Source organism: Lithobates pipiens, unplaced genomic scaffold (assembly GCF_037356315.1).
Source record: "Lithobates pipiens isolate NorthernLeopardFrog02 unplaced genomic scaffold, aLitPip1_a1.2 Scaffold_8, whole genome shotgun sequence".
NCBI lineage: Eukaryota > Metazoa > Chordata > Amphibia > Anura > Ranidae > Lithobates > Lithobates pipiens.
The window spans coordinates 295,791,123-295,805,372 of NW_027507903.1; the positions used below are offsets into that span (position 1 = coordinate 295,791,123).

Sequence of the window (14,250 nt, forward strand, 5' to 3'; positions counted from 1 at the left end):
GAGAGAGAGCAGTAGCCCATAGCAACCCGAATGAACCGGAAGTGAATTCTGTCAGTCGCTGCGTGCTTCTACACTGCCCTCGGGAAGAACAGTAGCCCATAGCAACCTGCATAAATCAAGCGGAAGTGAACTTTGATTGGCTGTGATCTTCTGCACTGCTCTTTGTGTTTAGTGTGACTCTCCAGCAAGCAGGTGACTGGCCGGCTGGTATTATTTGTGCTGCCAATCACTCATAGTCCAGCAAAGGGGGTATAGAGGGGACAAGTAAGCTCTCCTGCTGCCCTGACCCTATAAGTAGATGCTCAGTATTGCCCTCCCCTCTCCTGCTGTGCACACTCACCCCTCCCCCAATGCCCTTCCATACTAACCCCGGGATTGCAGTGTGCACGTCCCCCACCTCCACAAAGTACCCCAGCAGCCTCCTGACTGCATCCTCCCCTCCCCCACGCAGGCTTCGCACGCCTCCTGTGGTCTGTGGAGGCACAGCAGCTCTCCCCTCCTGTGTGCTGTGCGGTCGGGGGGGGAGGCAGTGCAGACCGCCGCGGGCTCCGGGCCTAGCGCTGTGTGTGATGAGGGGCAGGCGCACGGTAAGGCCGGGGTAGGAGCCGCTTTATATCTCCACCGTTAGCGGGGGGGGGGGGGGGGGGGGAGGGAAGCCGGTGATCGGATCTATTATTGGTCACCAAAGTCAGTTGTTCTAAGCAGATCTCTTTTGCATGCTGACCTCCACGTTCCTCGGCTGCGATCTCCCGGCTCTGCTGATCGCTTGGCGCTTTTTGCATTGGCTGATTGCATGCAGTGGGGACCCGGGCTGTATGTGCATGTTTACATCCGACAGGCTATGGCCGGGGCTGTGCAATCGGGGGGGACAAAGCCGGTACACGGGGCTTAGCATGACTTAACCCTGTGTGGTGCTGGGATGGATCTCATTCAATGTTTATGTATTTCATATCCTGACCTGTGTTCACATGGTATGATGGGGGGGGGATCTGGGTGCTTTTTACATATTTTTTTTTTTAAATTGATCTGCCCCATAGATCGTGCCCCCCCCCCCCCCCCCCCCTCTTTCTTTTTCAGCATTCACTCCAAGGCCGGGGAGGGACTGGAAGTGTGAGCACACCGGTACAGACACATTAGCCTGCTAGTGTAGGCCTCTGCTGCTGCTGGCTGCCATTTTGCCCAGAGGACATCATTCAATGATTGCTGACCATTCCATCTGGCTCGATGACTTAGAAATCTTGGCTTCTCAAATTGTTTCTTGTATCTAATGGAGTTTTAAAGGAAAAAAAAAAAAGATAGTGATTCTTAGTAGTGGTTACATTGTTTTCCATTCTCCCACTAATGTGATCTTTGTTGTCTTCAGGTCAGTGCCTGCACAGGATGGATGAAGCCTGTGATCTAGACAGGCTTGGCAGCGGCCCGGCCTATTTTAACACCTTGGATCCAAATGGCCAGCGCAAGCGGTACGTGGCGGATCGAAGCATGTTAGAGCCGGTGAACGGGTGCCCGGTGCCGCGCAATCAGCCGCTGCAGACTAACCTGCCAGGTTATGGTCAGGAATCCGCTTCCCATTACAATCCGCTGCAACGGCTCCAAGACATCGCCTCCATGATGAATATGGATGGCGTGAACGGATCGCATAACGTTGACAGACGTGTGTCGGAGCCAAGTCCGCAGGCTTACTTTTATAATCAAGGCGAGCCGCCGATTCATCCCACGGGACCCGATCCCCCGCGCCACTATACCCCAGACATTCCTATTAAAACCTGTAAGCCTTTAAAAAATGGAATGCACCCATTTAATACGTTTTGTCACGTGGAACCTGAATATAATGTGGAAAATCTAAATTATGGACTGGCTGAATCAGGCTTTGGCATGCATTTGCCAGTTTACCGACAATCGCCCCAGGCTTTGGATAATATTGGGGTACCTACAAAAATAAACACACCTCCAGACTTTGGAACGGATTTGGAGGATTTGGTTCAGCTAGATTGGGCAAGCAATGGCGAAAATCAAATGGAAAATAAAGCGCTTCAGAGAAAAAGCTCTTTCTTGGCAATGATCCAAGATCCTGAAATATCAAATGGAACCCACTCCAGTACAATTTCAGATAGTCTTCTAGATGGCGGAATGGAACAAAGTACGCCATCACATGTGGATGATAGGCTAAGTGGGCCAGGGCCACTAACAATTATGAGCCCAGATGAGGAGACCTTGTCTTTCGAAGATGAACTAGAAGATTTTGATACCAGTCATGAACTTTCTCCAAACTCTTCGGAATTACAAGTTGTAAGCAAGCTTTATTTTTTTTATTTTTTTTGGTTGGTGTGGGGGGTGCTTTTTGCAATTCTTTTGGGAAGAAAGGCGCACAGTTACAAAAAAAAAAAAAATCTAAGCAGTATTTATTTAGGCACTAAGTTAAATTAGAATTTAGATGCAATGGACCATTAAAAATCGTCTTGAAGCAACACTATATTGTCAAAAGTATTGGGATGCCTGCATTTACAAGCACATCATTTTTACAGTGGTTGTAAACCCTTACAACCAACTTTTGACCTACAGGTAAGCCTAGATTAAGGCTTACCTGTAGGTCCAAGAAATATCTCCTAAACCTATACGGTTTAGGAGATATTTACCCAAAGACAGCCACCGCTGTCTACGGCACATTCACCGTAGACAGCGGCGCGCAGGCGCACTGGGCAGGCTGCAGATCGCGGCGATATGCCGCGAGTATCTCCTCCTATGCGCATGCGTGGGAGTGACGTCATCGCGGCTCTGGCGAATCACAGCGCCGGAGCCACGAGACCCGGAAGTCACTCTGGGATACATGGCAGCGGCGAAAAGGAAGACAGAGGACCACTTCGGGGGCTTCGTTCTCAGGTAAGTTATTCATAATGAGCTAGTATGCTATGCATACTAACTCATTATGCCTTTGCCTTACAGGGTGTGTTTTAAAAAAAAAATTTTTTTTTTTTTTGCCTTTACTTCCTCTTTAATGGTATCCCAGCCTTAGTCCGTAGAGTTCAATATTGAGTTGGCCCACCCTTTGCAGCTATAACAGCATCAACTCTTCTAGGAAGGCTGTCCACAAGGTTTAGGAGTGTGTCTATGGGAATGTTTGACCATTCTTCCAGAAGTGTTTGTGAGGTCAGGCACTGATGTTGGACAAGGATGCCTGGCTCGCAGTCTCCACTCTTTCATCACAAAGGTATCCTATTGGGTGGAGGTCAAGACACTGTGCTGGCAAGTCAAGTTCCTCCTCCCCAAACTCGCTCATCCATGTCTTTTATGGACCTTGCTTTGTGCACTGGTGCACAGTCATGCTGGAACGGGAAGGGGCAATCCCCAAACTGTTCCCACAAAGTTGGGAGCATGAAATTGTCCAAAATGTCTTGGTATTCTGACACTTCAAGAGTTCACTTCACTGGAACTAAGGGTCCAAGACCAACCCCTGAAAAAACAACCCTGCACCATTATCCCCGTCTACCAAATGATTTGGACCAGTGCACAGAGAAAGGTCCATAAAAACATTGATGAGCGATGTTTGGGATGGAGCAACTTGAATTGTCCTGACCTCAACCCGATAGAACACCTTTGTGATGAATTAGAGTGGAGACTGCGAGCCAGGCCTTCTCATCCAACATCTGTGCCTGACCTTACAAATGCGCTTCTGGAAGAATGGTCAAACATTCCCATAGACACACTCCTATACCTTGTGGATAGCCTTCCCAGAAGAGTTGAAGCTGTTATAGCTGCAAAGGGTGGGCCAACTCAATATTGAACCTTAAGGACTAAGACTTGGATGTCATTAAAGTTCATGTGTGTGTACAGGCAGGTGTCCCAATGCTTTTGACAATATAGTGTCTATGCCTCCGTCTGCCCTCTGGTGCAAAGCAAAATGTTTGGCCTGATGTTTTTTTTTTTTTTTCCATCCATGGAAACCTGACTAAAAGGTGTCAAGGTTTGTTTATGTTGTTGTAATTGGTCATGTGACCATGGTAGATGCGCTCTAGAATGTGGTTTCCTCGGCTTGATTTAATAAGGGGTTGGGTCAATCCTCAGGAGGTGGGAAGTCGGTGTGCCAGTCTTTTTTTTTTTTTTTTTTTTGCAAAAACAATGGCCCCTGGCTCTTACTAGATCGACTGCATTTGTAGAAACTGTAAATATAACCGGATATATATATATTTTTTTTATTTAAGGCTCATTCACACCACTGGCATACATTTTAACATGTACTGTTTATTTTTTATTTTATTGTTTTTCTCAAAATACACCAATGCATCAAATTTTTGGGACAATAGGGTAGGGAATAAGACTGTTTGCCTTGTCCTTGTGTTGAGTAATGGCTCTCAGTGTTCCTCTTGTGAACAAACCCAAAACTATAGATTTTTATATAAGGTAGAGCTTTGCCTTTAACTTTTTTTTTTTTAGAAGGGGAGATTTAAAAATTAATTTATTTTTTATTTAGCAGATCAGTTTTTCAAAGAAACTAAATTGCACTGGGAACTTGGGCAAAGCATTGCTGTTTTCTTTGCCCTCTCTGAATAGGAATGACAGCTGGGCTTCTTTCATGTACAGTAACTTAGTTGAAGCTATTGCACTTGATAGTTCAGAGTGAAGTTGAAAGTAGTCCGCTTTACTGTGTGTGTGACTAGATTGTACAGACCATACGCTGTGCAAATTTTGACCGGTGCCTGATGAATTGGCTGAAATGTGCTCCTTTCGTTATCTGCCAAACAGCGGCTGCATCTAGTTTTATGCATTTATTGGGTATTCTGACAAACACACAAGCTGGCTATTCAAATACAGTAGCTACATTGGGTGTTTTGTCTATCCACTCTGTGTAGGGTGGTTCTAAACGCCAATACACCGCTTTTACTTTAAGGAGGGGGGGTGTGCCTGGTTTTGACAGGTACCCGGTTGCTCCCACTTCCAGCCAGATCACAACGGCAATCTGTGGTTTGCCCCCCATCAGTCTTCTGGGACACATCACAGGTCCCAGAAGACTGTGGGGCCATTCACAAAGCGCAGTGCAGCTTGTGTATGCTCAGTGAGAAGCCGCCTGTGAAGCCACATGGCTTCAATACTTTTTTTCTCTTCAAGATGCTGGCATCCAAAGCCGATTTGACAAATTGGTTTGGGTTTAGGAAAATGCTGGATCCTTGGACAGGTAAGTGTCCTTATATTAAAAGTCAGCTACAGTATTTGTAGCTGCTGACTTAATTTTTTGGGGGGAGAGAGAATGGAGCTCTTTGAAGAATTTTCTGCATTAAGGTGAAAAAACCTTATACTGCCTGTTCCACCTCCCCTTCCCTAACTTACCTAAGTACTTTATTCATCCAGTACTGTGCCCGGCTTCTCTTCCCTCCTGGTTTCATAGGCTTTGTTAATAGGCAGAGCCATTGGCTCCTGCTGTTGTCAATCAAACCTAATGAGCAGGGGGCAGGGCCAAGCCAGTTTGTCAATGGGCATACATAGCCTGGCTTGGAAGCGAGCCCACTTGCCTGCCTCCATAGCAAGCTGCTTGCTATGGGGGGCAGACACAGAAGAGGAGGAGCCAAGATCATGGCAAAGGGCTGCAGAAAAGGAGGTTCAGAACACTCTATGCAATACCATTGCACAGAGGAGGGCAGTAAAAACCTATTTATGTCAACTAAAAAACATGACCTTACAATCACTTTAGGCCAGTGGTCTCCAAACTGCTTCCTGGGGGCTGAATGCAGCCCTTTGCCTTTATTCAGCCCTTGGGGCACTATTCCTCCCACTGACGAGACACTAATGTGCGAACTAACACCAACAGTGGGGCACCAATAATGGGGCACTATTTCTCCTTATGATACCAACGATCAAGCAATATTCTGTGCCCTAATACCAAATGTGAGGCTATTTACTCCCACTGATGCCAGCAATATTTCTACTCCCGCTGGCCATAATCCGGCCCCCCTAAAGGCTGAAAGCCCATAAACTGGCCCTTTGTTTGAAAAGTTTGAAGACCCCTGCTTTAGGCTATATGCAGCCTGACCTTCACAGAGAGCTGCTGTGCTCATCAAACTTTGCTAATGTTTCTCTGCTGAAAGATGGGATTCACAGCATTTGCCTTATTATCAGATTTATTTAAAAAGCCTATTCAGTTGTCATATCCTTATTTTTTTTTGCAAATCCCGGGTGCGTCACATTTTTTTGATACTTGGGTTGTGATGTAAAATTGGATTATCTCACAAATGCGCTGAAACTCTAAGAACATCTGTATATCTGTTAGGTTCCATGCTCATAAACGGACATTTTGTTCTGACCACAATAAATGCCAAAAGCTGATAAACGTTCAAATGTGGCTCACCAGCGTTTAACGTTTTTGGTCCATTGTAAAACTGTAACGTGAAGAAATGCTAATAAGCTCTATTGCAAAAAACATTAGACTCACTGGAAAGCTACTGCCATTTTTATAGCGTTATTTTAACACCCAGTGTGCATGGAGCCTAAAAGAGGTTGTAAACCTCCATGCAGTATTTGTTCTTATAGGTAAGCCTTATTCTAGGCTTGCCTATAGGTACTGTAAATATCTCCTAAATGTGCACCATTTAGGAGATCTTGTATACGGCACCGATGATATCATCGGTGCATGAGCGCTGAAGGAACGGCTGCCCGTGCCATTTCTTCAGGCACGAATGCCGTAACTGGTGGCTCTGGACAGTAACAGCCGAAATGTGTGGCCCTGGAGAAAAGACCAGGGGAAGAAGGATGCGGCTTACAGCGGGGCCGGCACTGGCTTCGTTTGCAAGTGCTCATAGTGTGCTAGTATGCGATGCATTATGCCTTTACTTTGCAGGGAAGGGGAAAACACTTTTCAAAAAAAAAAAAAAAGTTTACGTCCTCTTTAATGCAAAGACCTTGGATAATACTATACTTGGTGAGAACTGACTGTATAGTGTGTGCTGTATGCCAAGCAGTGAATCTGCATTGCACTCTATTTGCAAGGATTTTTAGCTGCCATTTTAAGCAATGGGGGACCCCCCTCCCTCCCCTCCATTCCCTTGGGGCACAGAATGGTAGTGGAAAATGCGCACTTTAGATGGCTAAAATACTATATGCTTTGTTCAAGTTCTAGAACCATGTCACTCTTTGGCAGGTCAGATTTCAAATGGGCCTGTACTTTTTTTTTTTTTTTTTTTTTTTTTTTTTTCTAGCCCAAATTTGTCCAATTGGAATGCATCCAGTATGCCATTCAGGCCTCGTGCACATCTGTAAGCTTAGAAACATTTTTTTTTTTCTCCTACTGGAGATTACAGCCTCAAAAAAGTGCTAAAAAGAGTGTAATGCATGAGTCTGACATCAGGGCCAGTTCACACCAGATGCAGTTCCGTGCACTTTCTTTCTGCACTAAAAATGCATGCACAGTGGTTTCCATGTATTCCATTGGCTCTAGTTGATGCCATGCAGGCAGTTTCTGGTCAGTTTCCAGTGCAGAAACTGACCAGAACTGACTGTATTGGTGCAGAAAAAACAGAACTGCATGGAATTGCATCTGGTGTGAACTGGCCCTAAATGTATTCTATTGGGCAGAATTCTGGCCATTAGAATGCTTTCATGTGGCAATACGGCTAGCGTTATTGCATGCTAACATGCAATAAGGCGCATTTGAATGTTTTTCTATGCTCAAAAGGTCCTCTCCTTTCTGTCTGTAAACTCCCATGCCACTAAACTCCTGAAGCATGGACACATAGGTTAACATGGAGGGGAGTTTACAGGTGGGGGAGCTAATTATTTAACAAGCCGCTCTTTTGAGCTACAGTGTTCATGAGGTTTTAATGTAATTTTCAAAGCTGCTCAGCCATATTGTCTAGGGTACAGTATAGGTTCCCATTGCAATGGGGTTCACTTGAACCTTATGTCCCTCTGGTTCCTAGTATATCATACCGTGTGCATGCTTAAAGTGGTGTTGCCACCAAAAAAATAAAACTACTTAAAATTCTTTGAAAAAATCCAAAAAAAATAATTGGCAAAAAAATTTTTTTTTATTCACCTCTAAATACCGGTTGCTAGGGGGTCCCTCGTAGTCTGCCTTCTTCATTGCCCGGGCTGGTGACATCACTTCCCCTCGCGCTGCACATTCACCTGGGACCTGTCATGTGTCCCAGGTGACTGTACGGCGTATCACGGCGCCCTGCGCCGCTCGCGCATGCGCAGTGGGTGCCCGGCTGTGAACCCACAGCCGGGTGCCCACAGTATGCATGACGGCGCCGCGAGCGGAGCGGGGAACGAGGGGGGGCTTCGTTCCCCCGCATCGCTGGACCCTGGGGCAGGTAAGTGTCCGATTATTAAAAGCCAGCAGCTGCAGTATTTGTAGCTGCTGACTTTAAATTTTTTTTTTTAAGGGGGTACCCCACTTTAAGTGTCCAGTCCCCACACAGCCATATTTGCATGTTCACTATGTCCATGTAACTGTGCAGTTTTTTTATCCCATCATTCATTGGATGCAGTATCTGCAACAATTTTCAGGCTTTGTTTAGTAGCAGTTTAGGTTACAAGCATGACTCCCGCAGGCAGAGGCATGATGGGACTTGTAGTTTTTGCAGCAGCTTGAGGGCCGCCAGTTTGTCTAGTGGTCAAATCGGATGGCCGTCAGGTGTAAATGGCCAGGTGGTCTGTTTAAATCTCTTTGTCCATAGAGGGACGCGGGCTGTGTCTGTGTCCACTCTGCAATAACGGAACAGAAGCGGACAAGTCGGCCTTCCGCTCAGCGAGGATCAGCGGACAGATTCCACCATTGAGCAGGTGGACTCCTGGCAGAGTCTGCCCCATGTGAAGGGGACCTTACATTGGTAGTCAGAATGTCACAGGCAGCTAAAAAGATCATTGGTATACTGCTTTGCTAAGTGGCATTGGTCCTGGAGATATGCAGGTTCCATCAAATGGGAGGTCAAGCAATCACCACTCAATGAACCGTGGCTGCTGTAGAGTGCGGTCTCTAGCAGCTGGAGTGGTAGTGACCTTGTCTTAACATTAATGTATTTGGCGGGTAATACAGCGGTCTCTTTCACGTAGCCCACATGCAAAATCTTATTGCAGGTGAAGCGCTGAGGCGTAAACATTAGTGCATTGACTTAAGACAGGCATTATACTTTCATATTATGCATGTGCTGGTATTTGGTGTCTAGTGTGCTGGGAAGTTTATAGTTCAGAGATGTTCCAATCTGGAAGATGTTCCCTGTGCTCATTCATAGGGTTGTTGGGTAGGAAAATGTTGTTCAGCAGTATGTTTCTTTTATCGACTTCAGTATGTTCCGTGCCTGCTTGTTCCTCAAATTAATGTTGAACTGGCCATAGACAGTTATTTATTTTTTTTATATATTTTTTACATTTGTTTAGCCAGCAAGCTGAATGAAAAGACTAACAGATTCCCCCCTCCCCCGGGGCGTTATATTCTGACAGCAGGACCTGCAGCTGTCAGAATATACCAATCAGTGGCTGCAGACGATGATCGAAACACTCTCCAGCCGGTCTCTTTGATCATTGTAGATCAAATGATCGACTTCTAAAGAGGGTTGAACATACGCTGACACATTCATCCGTTCCCCACTCAACACATCTGAATTTCAATCGGTGTATGGCCATCATGAGTCTGTGTGAGCATTTTTCATGATTGCATTGATTTCCACACAGGTGGAAGATATTGGCAGTATTTCACACAGATTTTACTTTACTGTCAGGCAGATGCTAGATTTTTTTATATTATGCATTTAAAATTTAAAACGGCATTAAACCCATATATTGCAGTTTACTGATACTTAAATGGGACGACTGTGTTGGTTTTCCTTTTTTAGGCTTCCTTTCTGCTGTTTTCAGTTGTCCATGGAGAAGTAGCAGTTAGACCCCTTTAATACTGAGGGCGATTTGCAGGCGCTATAGCGTTAGAAATAGTGCTTGCAATCCGCCCTCAAACTGCTGCTCCTGTTGTCTCCAGTGTGAAAGCCCGCGGGCTTTCACACCGGAGCGGTGCGCTGGCAGGACGTCAGGAAAAGTCCTGCCAGCAGCTTCTTTGGAGCGGTGTGTTTACCGCTCCTCCACCGCTGCTCCCCTTTGAAATCAATGGGGCAGCGCTGCAATACAGCCGGCAAAACGCCGCTATTGCGGGTGGTTTTAACCCTTTCTCGGCCACTAGCGGGGGGTAAAAGCACCCCGCTAGCGGCCGAAATGCGCTGCAAATCCAGCGGTAAAAAGCAGCGTTTTACCGCCGACACTAGGTCAGTGTGAAATCCCTCTTACAGGGATGATTACCGCTCTGTTCACACAGGGGCAACCTGTCAGGCCACTTAGCCTCCTGACAAGTCACACTCTATTCAGTGCAATGGAACCATTGTAATCGGAGCGACTTAGAAAAATGTTTCCAGCTTTTATTATCCCAAAAGGATTTTTTTTTCTTTTCTGTAATTGGCTTATGAAGTGTGAGCCGACTTCAGTTTTAGTGTATCGAAATCTTCATCTAACACTCCAACGCTTACTCCCAGACTGACAATGCTGCTTTCTGTTGTGCCCCGGTTCTTCATCCAGAGTGGGAGCACTCTAATACAGGAGGTGTTACTGGCCAGAGCACCAGGTGAAAACCAATTTTGGGGGGAGGGGACTAAAAAGATGAATGCAGCAACCACTTTTAAGAATTTATGTAATAACTAAAGGCAAAAGTTTTAGATAGTGGAGAGGGATTGGAACCTCTGTCAGTTTTTGCTGCTATCTGTGCCCCCGTTAAAGAGCTTCACCCTCTCTATTTGTCCTGTTTTATCATTGAAAGTAGAAGAAAATTCCAAATTTTGGGTTGTCCCCAGAAAAGTAGTGAAGGAGAAATCTTCCAATGGGGATGTGAGATTCCCTTAATTTGCAGGGATTTCTTCTCCCTTTTTTGGCTACGGGACAGGGTGAAAAAAAAAAAAAAAAGACAGGTTATAACCCTGCTCTATCCAAAATGGGGGGGGGGGGGGGGGGAGTAATTTTGCCTATCATTCTACTTTTTACCCCTTTCATGCCTAAGCCTATTGCTGACATTTTGTTGCTTGCAAGTTAAAATCCAGCTTTTGTGCTAGAAAATTATTTGGAACCCCCAAACATTATATATAATTTTTTAGCAGAGACCCTAGAGCAGTGATGGCGAACCTTGACACCCCAGATGTTTTGGAACTACTTTTCCCGTGATGCTCATGCACTTTGCAGTGTAGTTAAGCATCATGGGAAAAGAGCATGAGCATCATGGGAAATGTAGCTCCAAAACATCTGGGGTGCCAAGGTTCGCCATCAGTGCCCTAGAGAATAAAATGGCAATCTTTCAAACGCAATTTTTTGGTAAAAAAAGACACTTTCATGAATATTAAAAAAAACAAAAAGTAAAGTTAGCACAGTTTTTTTATTTTTTTTTTTATTTTTATTTTTTTGTGTCACGCTGAGTAAATAGATCCCTAACCTCATGCTTTCAAATTCCGCACACTTGTGAAATGGAGACAAACTACGGTACCTAAAAATCTCCATATGCGCGCTTTAACCACTTCAGCCCTGGAAGAATTTAACCCCTTCCCGACCAGAGCACTTTTTGCGATTCGGCACTGTGTTGCTTTAACTGACAATTGCATGCTATAATAAATATGCCCCAAAAATATATAAAAACATTTTTTTTCCCTCAGTTTAGGCCGATACGTATTCTTCTACAGGTTTTTGGTAAAAAAAAAATCGTAAAGTGTTTATTCATTGGTTTGCGCAAAAGTTTTATAGCGTTTACAAAATAGGGGATAGTTTTATGGCATTTTTATTTATTTTATAAATTTTATTTTTTTACTAGTAATGGCGGCGATCAGCGATTTTTATCGTGACTGCGACATGGCAGACACATCAGACATTTTTGACGCATTTTTGGGACCATTGTCATTTATATAGCAATCAGTGCTGTACAAATGCACTGATTCCTGTGTAAATGACACTGGCAGTAAAGGGGTTAACCACTAGGGGGCAGTGTATGGGTTAAGTGTGCCCTGGGGAGTGTTTCTAACTGGGGGGGTGGCTATGTGTGACATGTCACTGATCTCTGCTCCCGTTCACAGGGAGCAGAGATCAGTGACACTGTTACTAGACAGAACGTGAGGCGATTGCGGGTATCCCCGCGGCGATCGAGTCCATGGGACCCGACTTGGAGCTTGTTGCGGGTGCATGTCCGCTGGCCGCCCCTTAAAGGGCAACGTACTGGTACGTGATTCTGCCTGTATGAGCCCTGCTGCCAATGTATATCGATCGGCGTGAGGCGGTCTTAGAATTAAATTAAATTAGAATTATTGCTCTCGCTCTAACGATCGCGGCGATGCCTCGCATGTGTGATTTGAACACAGTTTGCATATGACCCCAAATCCCTCCTTTGCACTTCAAAGTATTCAGATCGCCAAAAAACGTCAATTCTGAATACTGTGTTTTTTTATTTTTTATTTAATTTTTTAAACCGCGCCATTGGCAACCGAGTAAACTGGAAGTGACGTCTCTTCCATGTTTACACATAGGAGACTCAATCAAAGCAGTTTCCGGCTTCGTTCCAGTCTCTCCCTCTAGTGGTCAGAAATCCTGGATTGTTGCTCGGGTCTCCTGGGGGCACGGGAAGCCTGAGAAAAGCAGCTGGATTGAGGGCAGAACATCCCCTCCCATCCCTTTGGGAAAACAGCCAAGTGGCTTTTAGCCAAATCTGTTGTTATCCCTAAAGAACTGACCACCCTGCTCTTAAAAAAACAATAAATAAAAAACCCGTAGCAGGGTGAGGCCTGAAGCTGCAGGCATCACACCAGTATAACCCCTGAAAGCAGTGAATGCAAATTTGTGTAGGCCGGTGCTATGGGGTTAAATTGTGCTTGGGTTAAGAAAAGCTTAAAGGTGGGCAGAGAAGTGGCAGCCAAAGATGCTGTGCAGACACCCGATGTCGTCCTTGTCAACCAATGATATTGTTGGTTGTTATGATGCCAGCGACTAGGAGATTGTAATGGCGCACAATGAAATCCTGTGTCTTTGTGCAACCAAAAGCCAGGCTTGATCCACCTGCTGGCTTGTATGCAGTTAAGGGGCAATTTTTAGGCATTTTACTAAGGCACCCCTGATGAAACCTGAAGGCACCCTGGTTGAAAAAAGGCTTCTTCAGAACCACAAACAGACATCCATTTACAAAATGTGCTGCTCCATTATCTACATTGCTTGTAAGGCACAAGGCATGGTTCAATTTTCACAGGTCATTTAAAAAAAAAAAAAAAATTCTCAGCAGGATCAACATCTCTATAAATATTCCTATCTCTTATGATACCGACTGTAGTCTCATTAATTATGAAATTGTTCTTGCCCCATACAAAATGCAATAGCCATTTAGTGTGCATGACCTCCTTAATATTACAGGACCCCAACGTATCTGGAGTGAACAAGCACTTTAGGCCCACAATTTTCCAACTCGCTCGTCTGACCAAAGTTAATTGAAATCTTAATTGAACAGGACAGACATTGTATTCATAGACTCTGTGTTAGATACCTGGACACTGGCAAAGCTCTTGAGGACACACCCCTTGGGGTGCCTCCCCTATAACCCTCCCTCACTCCGTTTGTCCTGTCAAGTTTCTTGCAAGTGTCCATAGATGATGGACCTCCCCTTCCTTGCAAATAATTCTCTCATAACTTTTTTTTTTTTTTTGGAATCTTTCAACTTCAGTCAGCTCCTTAGGGGGTGTGCCCACTGTGAAGCATGGACACTTTACAGTGGTGGTTGGCAACCTGTCGATAACAGGCACATGACATGAAGATTGAGTCTCTTCCTTGCCAACACTTGGAACCTGGGGTACTTATGCAGCAGCTGAAAGCTGGTTTCTCCTCCTCCCCATCTGGCTTTTAAACTGCTGATGGGGGAAAATATTGATTCCAGTAAATACTGGCCCTCAAGTTCTGTTACCTATTCCTTCTGCTGCCCAAGCCCATCTGTGTGTCTCCCTGGTCCCCCATCACATTGCAGCTGCCCCCCAGCTGCTGTAAGGGATCATTTCAGAATAGAGCGATAGGGGGCATTTAAGTGTATTTTAGTGGCCCCTTCCTTTTCAGAATGAACACAGCGATTTCATTCGTAACCGAAGCATAGTAAACTTATGTTTGTGAATGAACACAGGGACTATGCAGAGCTGGTACAGTCCTCTATCTCCTTTTATCTGTCTCCAAAAGTGAAACATCTGGGGTCTGCTAAAAAAACAAAGTGTAAAAAAT

The 14,250-nt window shown here is 45.1% G+C and overlaps 1 protein-coding gene across 4 annotated transcripts in view; it reads left to right on the forward strand.

Annotated features, from left to right (window-relative positions):
* Nucleotides 1-351: 351 nt before the first annotated feature.
* Nucleotides 352-14,250, forward strand: part of NSD1 (nuclear receptor binding SET domain protein 1) — a 108,044-nt gene continuing 94,145 nt past the window's right edge. For 3 of the 4 annotated variants that reach the window (XM_077472502.1, XM_077472503.1, XM_077472501.1), the window contains exons 1-2: nucleotides 352-587; nucleotides 1,364-2,289. In XM_077472502.1, coding sequence (XP_077328628.1) covers nucleotides 1,381-2,289 — 909 coding nt within the window. In that variant the 5' untranslated portion in view covers nucleotides 352-587; nucleotides 1,364-1,380. The remainder of the gene's footprint in view (nucleotides 588-1,363; nucleotides 2,290-14,250) is intronic. The other variant, XM_077472500.1, reaches the window with a different exon arrangement.